This window comes from Patella vulgata, chromosome 6, assembly GCF_932274485.2.
Source record: "Patella vulgata chromosome 6, xgPatVulg1.2, whole genome shotgun sequence".
In the NCBI taxonomy this organism is placed as follows: Eukaryota; Metazoa; Mollusca; class Gastropoda; family Patellidae; genus Patella; species Patella vulgata.
The window spans coordinates 19,338,990-19,352,267 of record NC_065884.2 but is presented as its reverse complement, the minus strand read 5'-3'; the positions used below and the strand labels follow the sequence as shown (position 1 = coordinate 19,352,267).

At 33.0% G+C, this 13,278-nt stretch overlaps 1 protein-coding gene across 4 annotated transcripts in view; it reads left to right on the top strand.

The window, feature by feature from the left end:
* Positions 1-13,278, top strand: part of LOC126824734 (unconventional myosin-XVIIIa) — an 88,776-nt gene continuing 75,498 nt past the window's right edge. Inside the window, exons 1-2 of one of the 4 annotated variants that reach the window (XM_050554080.2) lie at positions 1-80; positions 402-1,533. In XM_050554080.2, coding sequence (XP_050410037.1) covers positions 421-1,533 — 1,113 coding nt within the window. In that variant the 5' untranslated portion in view covers positions 1-80; positions 402-420. The other 3 variants (XM_050554081.2, XM_050554083.2, XM_050554082.2) reach the window with 3 other exon arrangements.

Sequence of the window (13,278 nt, the reverse complement as noted above, 5' to 3'; positions counted from 1 at the left end):
GAAGTGATCGTCTGTTGCAGGTGCCCGGATTAAGTCGCCATTTTCGCAAGGAAGAAAAACACTTTATAGCAACCCGGTAGGTAATTTGTTTATTGAATATATTTCCAGCACAATAAGCCGTTGAATTGACAACAGAGATAAAGACATTGAATACAAATGTTCTGCTGGTATTGACATTTTCATATATAGCACGTGGCTGCGTTTGTTTGTTTACGATTTTGAAAATGTTTGGTTTTGCCAGCAGAATTTATTTTTTGAGGGTGTGTTAAATGTTCAGTGTCTATTCGATTTGGTCTGTATGTGAAACCTGCGACAGATCGGACGGGAAAAAAAACAAAACATTGGTCTAAAAACCTATTTCATGTTCTCATTGTTCTTATTTATTTTTCTCTCTTAGGTAGAGCTACAGAGACTGTCAAAATGTTCAGCTTTAGGAAGAAAGATAAAGAAAAGGAGAAAGAAAAAAAGGATAAGAAAGAAAAAGAGAAGAAGGAAAAGAAGGAGAAAAAGGAGACAAAACAAAAAGAAAGACCACTAATTACACCAGAAGAAATGTCCAGATTAGAGGAGGTTAAAAAAGGAGTATTTCGTCGTTTTAGTGATCGTGATAAAAATAAAAATGCTGGACATCGAAGTGATTTGCACCGTGATGGTGCAGTTGTTCAGAGTGATAGCAGTGAAAGTAACTTAAGTGCTAGTGGATCTTCAGGAAGACCCAGTCCCACTAAAGAGCATCCTGAAAAGAACACAGTTGCACTTACAAAATCAAATAGTATGAATTCAAAACCTCCCCCATTAATGCCTAAACCCAGAACTAAAGGTATTCTGAAAGATAGAAGTAACGATGCTAATAGCCAGATGAATATATATGAGGATATAGATGATGTGAAAACATTACAAGAAAATACCAGATTAAATGAAGAAATGTCTGGTTTAGTAGTTGGTCAAGCTTTGCCAGCAGGTATGAAACCCAGCATGAAACCCAAACCAGCTTCAAGATCTACACTAATACAAAATAATAGCAGTACTGTGTCAAATGGAATTGATCAACTGGTTCAAGATGCAGTGCTTGAACCCAGGGAAAAAACATTTGATAAAAATCTAACATTGCCCCTTATAATACCACCCAAACCACCCCGTATTAGAGACATTGAAGTGAAGAGAACCCCTGCTGGGGATTTCGGCTTTAGCTTGCGCAAAGGAACTATTCCAATAATGGGCCAGGGAGATGAGGCTCGAGTTGTCACTTTCGCTGAACCAGCAATTGGCCCAAGAACATCTCATACTAACTTAATTCCAGGTGATAAACTTATTGAAGTAAATGGTATCAACGTTGAAAACCTTCCTCGTGAAGATATAGTTAACATAATCAAAAAATCTGGAGATATTCTTTTCCTTCGTGTTCAGCCTATTCCCGAGCTAATAGAGCTCAGTGTTCGACCAGGTAAAGATGGAGGTACATTTGAGGTTCAGGATGAAGTAACTAAGGGAGGAACTCTGAAACGCAGTGGCAGCATTCGTTACAAGAAAGCTGTAAGTTCACTTTTATTTTTCCAGAAACAAATCTAATAGAAACTTATCTACTTAAATGCATAATAAATAATCAGATAAAATCTGATTGATTGGTTGAATGCTGATTAAAAATATATCTGATAAAATCTGATGGATTGCCTTAATACTGATTTAAAATATAATATATACATGTATGGTTTAGTTCACTGCCGGTAATTAACAAAATATGCTTTAAAAATATAAGTTACCGGTACTGGTATTGTACATATACTGCTATATAATTGCCATTTGGTTACATGTGTTAAGTGGCCCTGCTAGTAATTTTATGATAAATTAATAGGTTATGAATCATAATTGATTGACTGTCAAATTAATAATTTGTTATGTACATGTACATGTAGAGTAATATACACTGTACCTACATATGTACATGTATTTGACCTGGAGCAAGCTAGTCCCATGGATGCCATACAAATGTTATAATTACTGAACATAATGTACATATTTGCTGAAAATCATTATGTGGGTAACAGTTTGTAATGATTATGCATGCACAGTCAAGTTGTAGTAATAAATAATAACACATGGTATCATATTTATACACACTTCTAACTCAGACTCTGTCTTACAGCAGGTGCATGAATATATTGACAAAGGAAATAATGTGTCAACAACATTTTAAACGATATTGCCAGATTTTTTGACCTTGAAATATAACACTGTCACTATCAGTTTCAGTCCAGATTATATTTCAAATTTTGAAAATACAAACAGAAATTCATTGAACATTATAATGGTAGGGTGACTGTCAGAGTGACAAACAACAACACATATTTTTTAAATATTTATACTTAATGCTAATCTATGCTAACAAATACATGTACCCTCCTTGAAGCATAGTTATGGTCAGTACAGTTTTAGTGCTGTTGAAAATATTTATACCCCCCCCCCCCAAAAAAAAAATACATTTTACTACTTACTCACATGGTTGTATTAATACAGTATACACATGTTATACACATGTATATGGTTAATTTATTTTTTGCAAGTTCCGAGTTACTTTATTTTATTTTCTTTTAAATTACACACTATACATGACACAACATGACATACCCTATAGAGACATACATATTAGAATTTAATATACTTGTGAATTTGTCAAGTAGATGATGTGAGATCTTGATTTGTTCATTTTGATAAGGATTTAAAGTGACTCATTCTGTATAGACTATAGCTATACCAGCTTCTACCTAACCTTCATTTCAATTTGTACATGAATAAGCTAATTAATGTACCATAATAACGCTTATTGTAGACAGATTGTTATTTGTTATCAAATTGTCAGTTTATCTGAATTTATTACTCATGTAACTCTTTTTGATTGTATCGGTTCTTTATAAGGCAAAGAAAGGGATTCTTAATGCAGATTGAGCATGGAATACAATACATGTAGGTCACCCTATCCATGTCAAAATACATGTAGAACAATTTCAAAAGTTAGAATTGCTTTTTCATTTATTCCCAATTTTTTAGAATTGATTAAAGTCACTGATCTCGATACCAGAAGTACATTTTTTTGACGATATCTGTTGGCTTAATCCACGCTAAAATGTACTCAAATTGATTATTGGACATTTAATTATGAAAATGTAATTAAAATATTAACGATAGAAAATCTGTAAATTATTGTAGTTTAGACTTTAATTTAGATGTATTTGACTTGGGATAGAATGTAGACATGGTATATTACATGGAAAAACATATGCTTATTGAAGTTATTCTTCTATGTTAGAAGTGTTTAATAGTATTTATTTAGGAATACATAATTAATAATCCGAAGTATAAACAGCTTATGCAGTAATCAAAAAAGGATAAAAATAAACACTGCACAATAACATATTAAGTTATGGTACTCATTTTTCATATCCTAATCTTTGATAGCATAATTTTCCTAATATGTCACTAAATCTTGGTGGCTTTAATATTAATAGTTCACAGATATTACATTGTTTATTCAGTTTTCAATATTGTATGATAAGAACACTTAAAATACTATGACTTTCTTTAATAACAATAATTCTATGTGTAGGTTCTGTCATTGAGAACAAGATAAGATTTATACCTAGTGTGGCTTGATCATTATAATGCAAATAGTATATATATAATCTTTTCATTCTAGACTATTTTATTAACTTTATAATATTTAAAATGCTCAGCCATTATTCCATCAAATAAAGAATACTATTCATGCACATTATTTGTTATACATTATACCTGTAATGTCATGACCCATAATACACTAGTGCATTTCTACTTCAAAATCTATATATTTAATCATATCATTTTACATGATTATGGTTATATTCAACTCTGTATTTGAGCTTAAATGCTGTTCAGAGGTTTAAGTTGAGCTGGATTAAAAATGCCAGTATTTGTTAAGCCAAATAAACTGTCATCTGAATGCAAAGTTGGGGCTCGCTGTCTTCAAGAAGACTATTGGGTTCTGAATGGATTGACTTATTTTAATTTAGAATATTTTTTCTGGGATAATGATGGCATGTACCAATGCCTAGTTAATTCTAATCCCTGACCGACAGGATCAGAATATCTACATTATGTAGGTAGCTTGACTAATGTGATCTCTGCCAGAGTTTTTAAACAAGCTTTCATGCTTGAGCATATGAATAGCGTATTTACAATGGAAACATGAAAAAAATGGGTCTATTCTTGATTTTAGTCTGTAAATTCAAAGGTCAGTGCAAACTCTGTGGTATTAAGATATTGAAATCAGATATTGGTCTTGTTGAGCTGTCAAAAGTTTATAAAAACAAACATATCTTCCAAGCTTGAATCCTTGGGAGGAAATGGAAAAACTTTCAACTTCATTATAAGTTATAAAGTTTCAGGATGTATGAATATTTTACTCAGACTGCTGTCAAAAAATAATAAATGTCTTAATATTGACTGATTAATATCACTCTTAACATTTCTCTTACTGGCCTCAATAAAAAGATAGAGCACTGCCACAGTATGAATTAAGTTATTGTACTCAGATTTTGACGATTTAAAAGATACAATTAAATCAACCACCCAGTCCTGCAGTGGATATTCAAACCCTCACAAACGGTTTCTTTGTTCAGTTAAATCGCCAATCTGTTGAATGCATGACGAGCGTCAGTCATGTGGCTAACTAGTAACACTGCTATCAATGGTTACCGCTATGACTTGACTACAAACTAAAGATTTTGATTCCCTTATCTATACTGTAATCATTTATGTCTTGAGTTTTATAGCTTAGGTTATTTGACAGTGTATCCAATAAAAAATGAACATAAATAAACTTTTGATACAAGCTTGTCAAAGGAAAGCAGTTAATTAGAATTGAATGTATCAGACTTGTTTATTTTATTTAGAGAATAGGTTAAAAATACATTATGCAAGAGCTAAATCTGCCTATTGCAGGTCTTTCTTTAGGCCTGAAATGTTTTCTAAATTATTAATTAGACATTAATTAACTCATTCAGGCCATAATCAACTCTCGATGGCATCAAATTTCTCTGATATTAAATAGATTAGAACAGTTCAGCCATATTTTGATTTAAGCTAAAAATGGAGGAGCAAGACTTAGCTTCGAACAACCAGTACGGTGGTTGAAATTATTGCACACGTTTTGTCAAACCTTCAAAGGCAAATATCTTTGCTTGCAATAGAGTAATTTGAATGAAATGTTCAAATTATTACATTATCTATTTTCGAACTTTTATAGCAAGAATGGCTAGCTCTTTATCTAAATCTTACATAATGTATCTTTAAGGTAGTCCCGATGTGCTAAAGTTATCATCGAATTGACTTTATTGATTTTCAAAAATATTCTGATAATTACTGTCAGAGCTATATGACCCTTGATTACATAGAAAAATCTTGTCAATGCTCTGGAGGCTCATGTTATCATCAGAATCTTGTTTCCTTTATTCTTACATTGATTAGATACCTGATTGTGTATATTGTGGCAGTATCAAACTATCAATTAACAGTAGATTAAAGTCTCTGGGCCCTTATTCACGAAAACTTAAACTAAACAATCGAAATTTTAAGAAATACTGCAATTCGATTGGCTGACCTGTAAAATCAATTTGCATATATCCAATGAAGTTGCAGTATTTTTTAAAATTTCGGTTGTAACTTAGTTTAAGTTTTCGTGAATAAGGGCCCTGATCTTCATTGAGGGATTTTTAATTCTTTCAAACTATACTATTGTAAAAGGAATACCAGTCAGAGTCCAAAATGATTCAAAATTCCGTTCAGTTTTTACAAAGATATAATGAATTGAAAATTTATCAACATTCAACATCCTCTGCAATGTAATTTGAATGTGGTCAAATTAAAATCTTTTGAAGGGTCTCTTTTTTTAATCCGATTGAATTGAATTCACTAGTATTATTTTGATTTTGATTCCTCAATTAAATGTTAATTAAACAGGCATTATGCAAGAGCTAAATCTGCCTATTGTATTATTGCATGTCTTTCTTTAGGTCTTAAGTGTTATATTATATAAACTATTAGACATTTTTTAACATGACAAGACCATAATTTACTCTCGGTGCCATCAGACGGGTCCGATTTTAAGTAAATTAGAACAGTACGGCCATTTAATGATTTAATTTTAAAATGGTGAAGCGAGGCTAAGACTCGAACAACCAGTACAGTGGTTACAATCAGTGCACACATCTTGTCAAACCTTTAAAGGCTAATATCTTTGCTCAGAATAAAGTAATTTGAATGAAATTTTCAACATATTCATTTTGCATTATCTATTTTTGAACTATTATAGCAAGACAGACCAGCTCTTTATCTAAATCTTACATAATGTTTCTTTAATAAATTTGAGTTCCGTACATTTTAGTGTGGATTAACCTGTCAAAAATAAGATTTATGTATGGTCTGAAAAATGCAAATAATTATCAGTGATACATCAGTTTAGAATAGTATAATGGACATCAGAATAGGAAGTATTTATATTTTTTTGCTGTAATTGTATCTAACCTCTGAAGAAACTAATTGAATATTTAGGTGATGAAGTTTGTCAGGGATTGTTAATTAAACATTTTTTTTTTCTTTTTTCAATTTTATGAAAAACATTGTGTAGTCTGAATGATGATATCAACATGTAGTAGATGGGATGGTGTTTGTGTGGTGGCTTGTATGGTAGAATGTAATTTAATCATCATCATCATCATCATCATATTATGAAGGTTACAATGTCACTGTGTCCTTTAAAATAATGATTGCCATATATGTATATTGAATAATGTGCCTACCCACAGTTTAGAATTATATTGATGTACAAAATGTAATTTTCTGTTGTTTTTTTTTATAAGGTTTGCTTTCAGTTTAGTTAATAAATAATTAATAGTTCTTTACTCAGCGAAAACACTCCCATCTTATTACATCTCCCGAAACACATGGTGGTAAATGGCTGTATTGTTATGTTCCATGTCTCCTCAATGATTTTATTAATATTCAGCGTTCCACGAACTTCTGTACCAAGTTATGTCCCCTTTGCCAAAACCCTTGTGTTATGAAACTGATGTCTCTTCAGTTGTTTTAATCATTAAAGTAACTTGGAGCAACATAGCACGTATAGCCTGTTCAGATGCTTATTTTTAAACCGGTTCATAAGGCTGACCTTAAAAATATCTTTGTTTCGCCTAACGCGACCGACTAACTAAAACCACCCCCGACTTAAATTATTTTATTGCACTTTTCCGCGATCTTTTTATTTTATTTTGTGTGTCAACCTGAAATATATCACGAGAGTTATTTCCCTTTATTATGGCTATGGTTTGATTCATTATTGAAACTGGTTGATCAAGACGAAAGCGTCATAGGTGTCGCTTCTCAACAAAATGGTTGCAGACGAAAGCACGTCCATTCCCACGAAATGATTCTGCCTCTATGTCTGTGGGGCGTCGTTTTAAACATGACGACGATATTTTCAATATCCGTTTTCGAGAAAAATAAAGGCACAACCCGCACGATCGTTAAAAACGTGTTGAGGGAGTTTCAAACGTGAGTTTGTCGCAATTTGTGTGCGAGTCGTGCATCAAGAAAAATCCCGATGCCGATGTCATTGATTTGTTTGCCAATAAAAGAAGACGAATGTTTGCACCCGGAAAATTATCAAGCTGTCAAATTAGCTCTTAAAAAAAAAATCTGAAAAAAACCCGACCTACCGACCCTTCTCCTCGATTGTGGGTCGGGTTTGGTGAAACAAAGATATTTTTAAGGTCAACCTAATCGCTGTTTTTTTTTTAAGACATCATCTTGTTGCGTTCACACGTACTATAAGCCAAACCAGTTTAACTATTCTGACCTCTTCGGTCGGAGGTTAGAGTTAACCACGCATGGGTAGCTTCATATTCTTTATTCGGTTCTCGCACGCTTTCGATAACATTGGCACTGTCCAACCCCGATATTTTCACAGGAATGTAACTTACTGCATACTGTGCATGCTCAAAGCAAGCTGGAGCCGGGGTTTTTAAGCCAACCCGTTCAGGCGGCTAAGATGAACCAGTTTAAAATAAAAAGCCTTCTCAAAGACAGGTCGCGAGCTGTGGTTTTTAAACTGGTTTATTTGCCCCACATTTGCGTTCAGAAGCTTAAGTTAAACTGGTAACGATCCCCAGGGTTTTTAAACCAGTTCAACTTAAGCGTCTGAACGGGCTAATAGTATGAGGTGTATACTGTATACACAATTACATGGATAACTATCAGTAATCACAGATTAATATAAATAGTCTTTGAACTTTATTCAGTGACTCAGTGTCACCAATTAAACTTGGGTTGAGAAAGATAAACATATTACATTTCCAACTAGCTGTTGTTTTCTCGTTTTCTCTATCTGTAACAATAATTGTAGAAATTGAATGATAACCAATAATATATGAATAGAATATCCGCTCTCATTGTGTAGTATCTGAATTGATTAGATAATATTTTTTTCCTTCATTTCTAGAGTTAAGTGCGTCACTGATTTTCATAGTATTTGATAAAAAATATTTCCTGACTTTGAAACACACTCTGCAAAGATTAAAGATACATTATGTAAGATTTAGATAAAGAACTAGCCATTCTTGCTATAATAGTTCGAAAGTAGATGATGTAAAATGAATAATTTGAAAATTTCATTCAAATTACTCTATTGCAAGCGAAGATATTAGCCTTTGAAGGTTTTACAGACGTGTGCAATAATTTCAACCACTGTACTGGTTGATCGAAGCTAAGTCTGGGTCCTGCATATTTAGCTTAAATCAAAGTATCGCTGAACCATTCTAATCTATTTAATATCAGAGAAATCTGATGCCATCGAGAGTTGATTAAGGCCTGGATCAGGTAATTAATGTCTAATTAATTCTTCAGGCCTAAAGAAAGACCTGCAATAGGCAGATTTAGCTCTTGCATAATGCATGTTTAATTATCCACTGATTTTTAGTCATAGTTAGTATTGGGGTAAATATGGTCCCAATCAATTTTGAGTGCACTTTGCAAGTAGTTCTAGACTTATGGCCCCTGACGGATACAATTGATGATAAATGTACATTACCATATCTAAAGAGATAAGTTCTTGTCTGATTATCAGCAATTGGGAAGGAATAGTATAATACTTATGCTAAAGATGATTCCTATCTGTTAGACCTTTTGGGTATTTCTCAGAAAAGTACTTCCAGATTTATTGCCCTTGACTGATTAGGAATTAATGGATATTACCCTATTTGAATCATGATCATTATTTACAGTACAGACCACATTCGTTCGTTCCTGGAGTTTTATGTCCAGTTCCACCAAGGGTTATATCGTAGACAAGTACAGACCACTAAATTCACAACCATAAGTACGCTATGAATGATATGTCAACTATTACCACTGAGAATCTTGCAAATGTTAGAACCTGATTGGGTTTTTTTTTTAAAAAAAAAACTGTTCACAAACCATGAGAACTTGTTAATTCACAATTTGTCAGTATTTTTTTCATGTTTTACTGCATTTTCTTTTTATTTTCAAGTGAAAAAATGTTTTGTAAGTTTAGTCTTGAGTTCTGAGATTAAGATACATGCTTTGAAGTTGAGGGTATTAGCAGACTGGTTTATCTGTTGCTCTACAATTCCCTGTTTCAACAATCCTTTAGTATAAAGATGACCTTTAATGTTTAGTTAATGTGATCCTTCACCTTGTCTCCACCCCTCTATCTTTTCAAGTCCATGTGAAGACAAATTAAAAGGTTAACATGTTGGCTATTTAAGATTTTCCAAACTGATTTAATTTCTGTCTTTGATCTGTCAAACTATGTTCTTTACACCTTTTTTTTAATGATAACTTGTCAAAATTTCTTAACCTTGTCTTGAATGCAGGTTGAAGTTAAATAAATAATGTGTGAGGCAAGAGACAGATATGTCAGCCATTGATTAACTGTCAGTTTAAGTTGATCGTAGGTAGAAGTGATAACAAGACATTTATGACCCAGGTATTTCTGTGTCATCTATTACTACCATGGTATTAATACCAACATAATTTACCTCACGTCACATCTCATTTGACAAGTTCACATTTCTAACAAGTCTTTAATCCTATTTACATTAACGCTTTTAAGTGTGCCTCGGACTGTTAATGTCGAATGTAAACGTTCTGTTCTCAGAATGGTTTTAATCTGGACCACTGAAGTGAGGTGGTCTGGGAACTGTTCTGAGTACACCACAGTGACGGTGACATAAACGGTATTTGTTCTGAGAAGGCTTTTCTGGGCAACTGTCAATATTAATAATGACCCTTTTCTTTTCGTCACGTCTAATAGTAAGATATTATTGAATAACTTGACAGGACTGCTAACTTACTCAAGATGGGCATCAAGTGACTCCAAAAAATCCCATGTTTTCTTCTGTAATTCTCAAAGCATGAAGAAAATATAAATGAGTAGAAGAAAAGTAACCAGATCACCCATCATATTTGTTTTCATCGCGGTAACATGCATGGGGGGACTGAACTTAACTTTACTGTGAAGAATTCCACATTTATTTAGCATTCCAGGATCACTGTATATTTTATAGCAATGTGCAACGGTTCGAAGAATAGGAAGCTTATCACCGCTAAGTGCATACACATCAGTTGTTGCTGGAGACTCTGTGTGATTATCTTTGTAGATTTTGTCTTATACCTTGCACAATGTTGTATATTTCTTCAAATGAATCAAATCCCAACATGGGTAAATTCAAGGGACCCTTTTTATACGCCCACATTGAAATGTGGTCATATATTGTTTTCGCCCCCGTCTGTCGGTCCGGCATGCACAATTGTTTGTGTCAGAGTCAAGGCCCTTGTGGACGCTCTAGAGGCTAAAATTAATATCCAATTGACTTTAAAATTATACGCTGTTTAAGGTCATGAGACGAAGGATTAGATAGCATAATTTAGAACCCGTCCAGACATGCATGCTTAGTCTACAATCAGACTTAGTATTCAAATTATGCTATTTTGTGCTCCGGTCCCGACAACTTTACACTGGGAACATCCGCACAATCTCACTTACGCCTGATGAGTTTCGAACTGAACCAAACTAGTCGCTTCATGAGAGAAACCTGGGACGGCTACTCGCCACTCATAGATTCTAATTTTATTTTCACTCACTGCAGGGTAATCTTACCAGCTAAGAATTTCTTATCTCTGGTCACCGCAAATGGGAAACTGAACCCAGAGTCAAACTTTACCCAGGGAGAAGTTGAACCCTTACCGAAATGACTCTGATTGGTTTTACATCCAGAACATTACCAGAGTATAATCTGCCAATCAGAAGGCCATTGTTCTGCCATCAGCCATTATACCGGAGTACAAACTACTCCATAAATTGAACAACAAATCTATACTGTTATACTGGAGTCAAAATTCACTGGCATTTGAATAGCAAATTGAGATGATTTTGATTCCAAGTAGATTACCATCATCGTATATACTGAAAAACTATTCTGGTCCTTTTATACGCCTTATAAAAATATGTACACTCAAATCCGAGTGAAAACTATTTTTAGCTCACCAAAACGAAATTTGATAGTTTATATAACGGATTGTGATCCCACTATTGTTCAATTTAGTAAGACCTCCCAAAAGAAATGGCATCTATTATCCTATTTGGAAATAGCCCATGTCCTACACTCTGAAAAAAGCCAATCACATCATTTAGAAGGCTGATATGCGTGTAGAAATGTTACGATACAAATAATTGGGCTTTTCAAGACTGATCCCGACTGAGACATAAATGATGTGTCACAGATAATATTTGAACCATTTTAAATTAAAATGGATTGACTCTTAGGAACTTTTTCAATGAATGGCTATACAATTTCATGAGATTTAGTCCCTAAGGGTGCCCACATTCTTCATATTTAGAGTTTCAAGTAGATTAACAGTAACGATAAATCTGGGTATTGATTTTGTTTCCCTTATGGTAATGAATCTTGCCACTCCTTCTGAAATAGATCTTAAGATGAAACTTTTTAGGTATCTAGTGCATGCTCTGGGATGTTCACCTCTTCAATGATAACAGGAAGGAAGACTAGTAAAATTATGCCAACGAGAAATGCAGTTGCCCAAAAAATGTGTTTGATGTTTAAAACCACAATATGCCAGAAAAAAAAATAGATATGGAGTTCAAAACCTTAAACAATCAAAAGTACATTTATTTAAAATAATTCTGGTTCAAAATTTTTTCAAATCTACCAATTCTAACTTAAATTATGTCCATTTAATTTGTAGGTACATTGGTTTCTATTTATTTTCACACTGCTGTTCCTTGCTTTTGCAATATCAATTCTGCTATTTTATTCGTACTTAAGTCGGTTCATTTTTCATGAAAGCTTTTTTATACTCAGATGTGTTTAATTACATGATATTAGAATAGTATATATTATACATTAAAATAGTATATATTAACAGTCTTTACGAAGACTGTATATATTATTGTCTTGTAAATACATTAAAATTTTACATACAGTCTTTACATTAGACTTCAGATATTATTGTCAAACTTTTTTAGAATCCGCGTCCAACAGGAATATAAAAACAATGGATCGAAGAAACCGATACGGAAGTGTTCTTCACTCGATAAATATTAAAGAACATAAACAAAAGAGACACTAACACTGTTATCATAGTCAGATATTATTGAACCGACGTTTTGAAGAGGTACTCTCCTTTTCTTCAAGGTAATAAATAAAACATTTAAGTGTCTCTTTTGATTATGTACATATTGTCTTTAGGTTAGAATATTAACAATCTTTACATTTGTACATTAGAATAGTACATATGTTTGACTTTTGAGATTTGTGTTAACTATCAGGTTTAAAGGACAATATTGGTGTCAGTCATTATCAAATATGTGATAGAACTGGTTAAACACTTATAAGTGATGGGCGAATTTCTGCTCACTAATAATTTCTTCCAAGACCAAAAGAATTGACAGTCACTAGATAAGAGAACACTAAAGAAAGATAGAAAAAGTCTATGCATTACCATGTTTTTATTAAGTATAGAATGAATAAAAACAAGGGAATGTATGGACTATTTCTATTTTTCTGGTGTTCTTATATCTAATGACATTCAATTACTTTATTGAATTGTCAGATATCCTCTTACAGTCTCATATAACAACTTTTGGTCTTCCAAGGAATTATTAGTGAGCAGAAATTCACCCATGTATATCTGTTATCACTCGTCACTTCA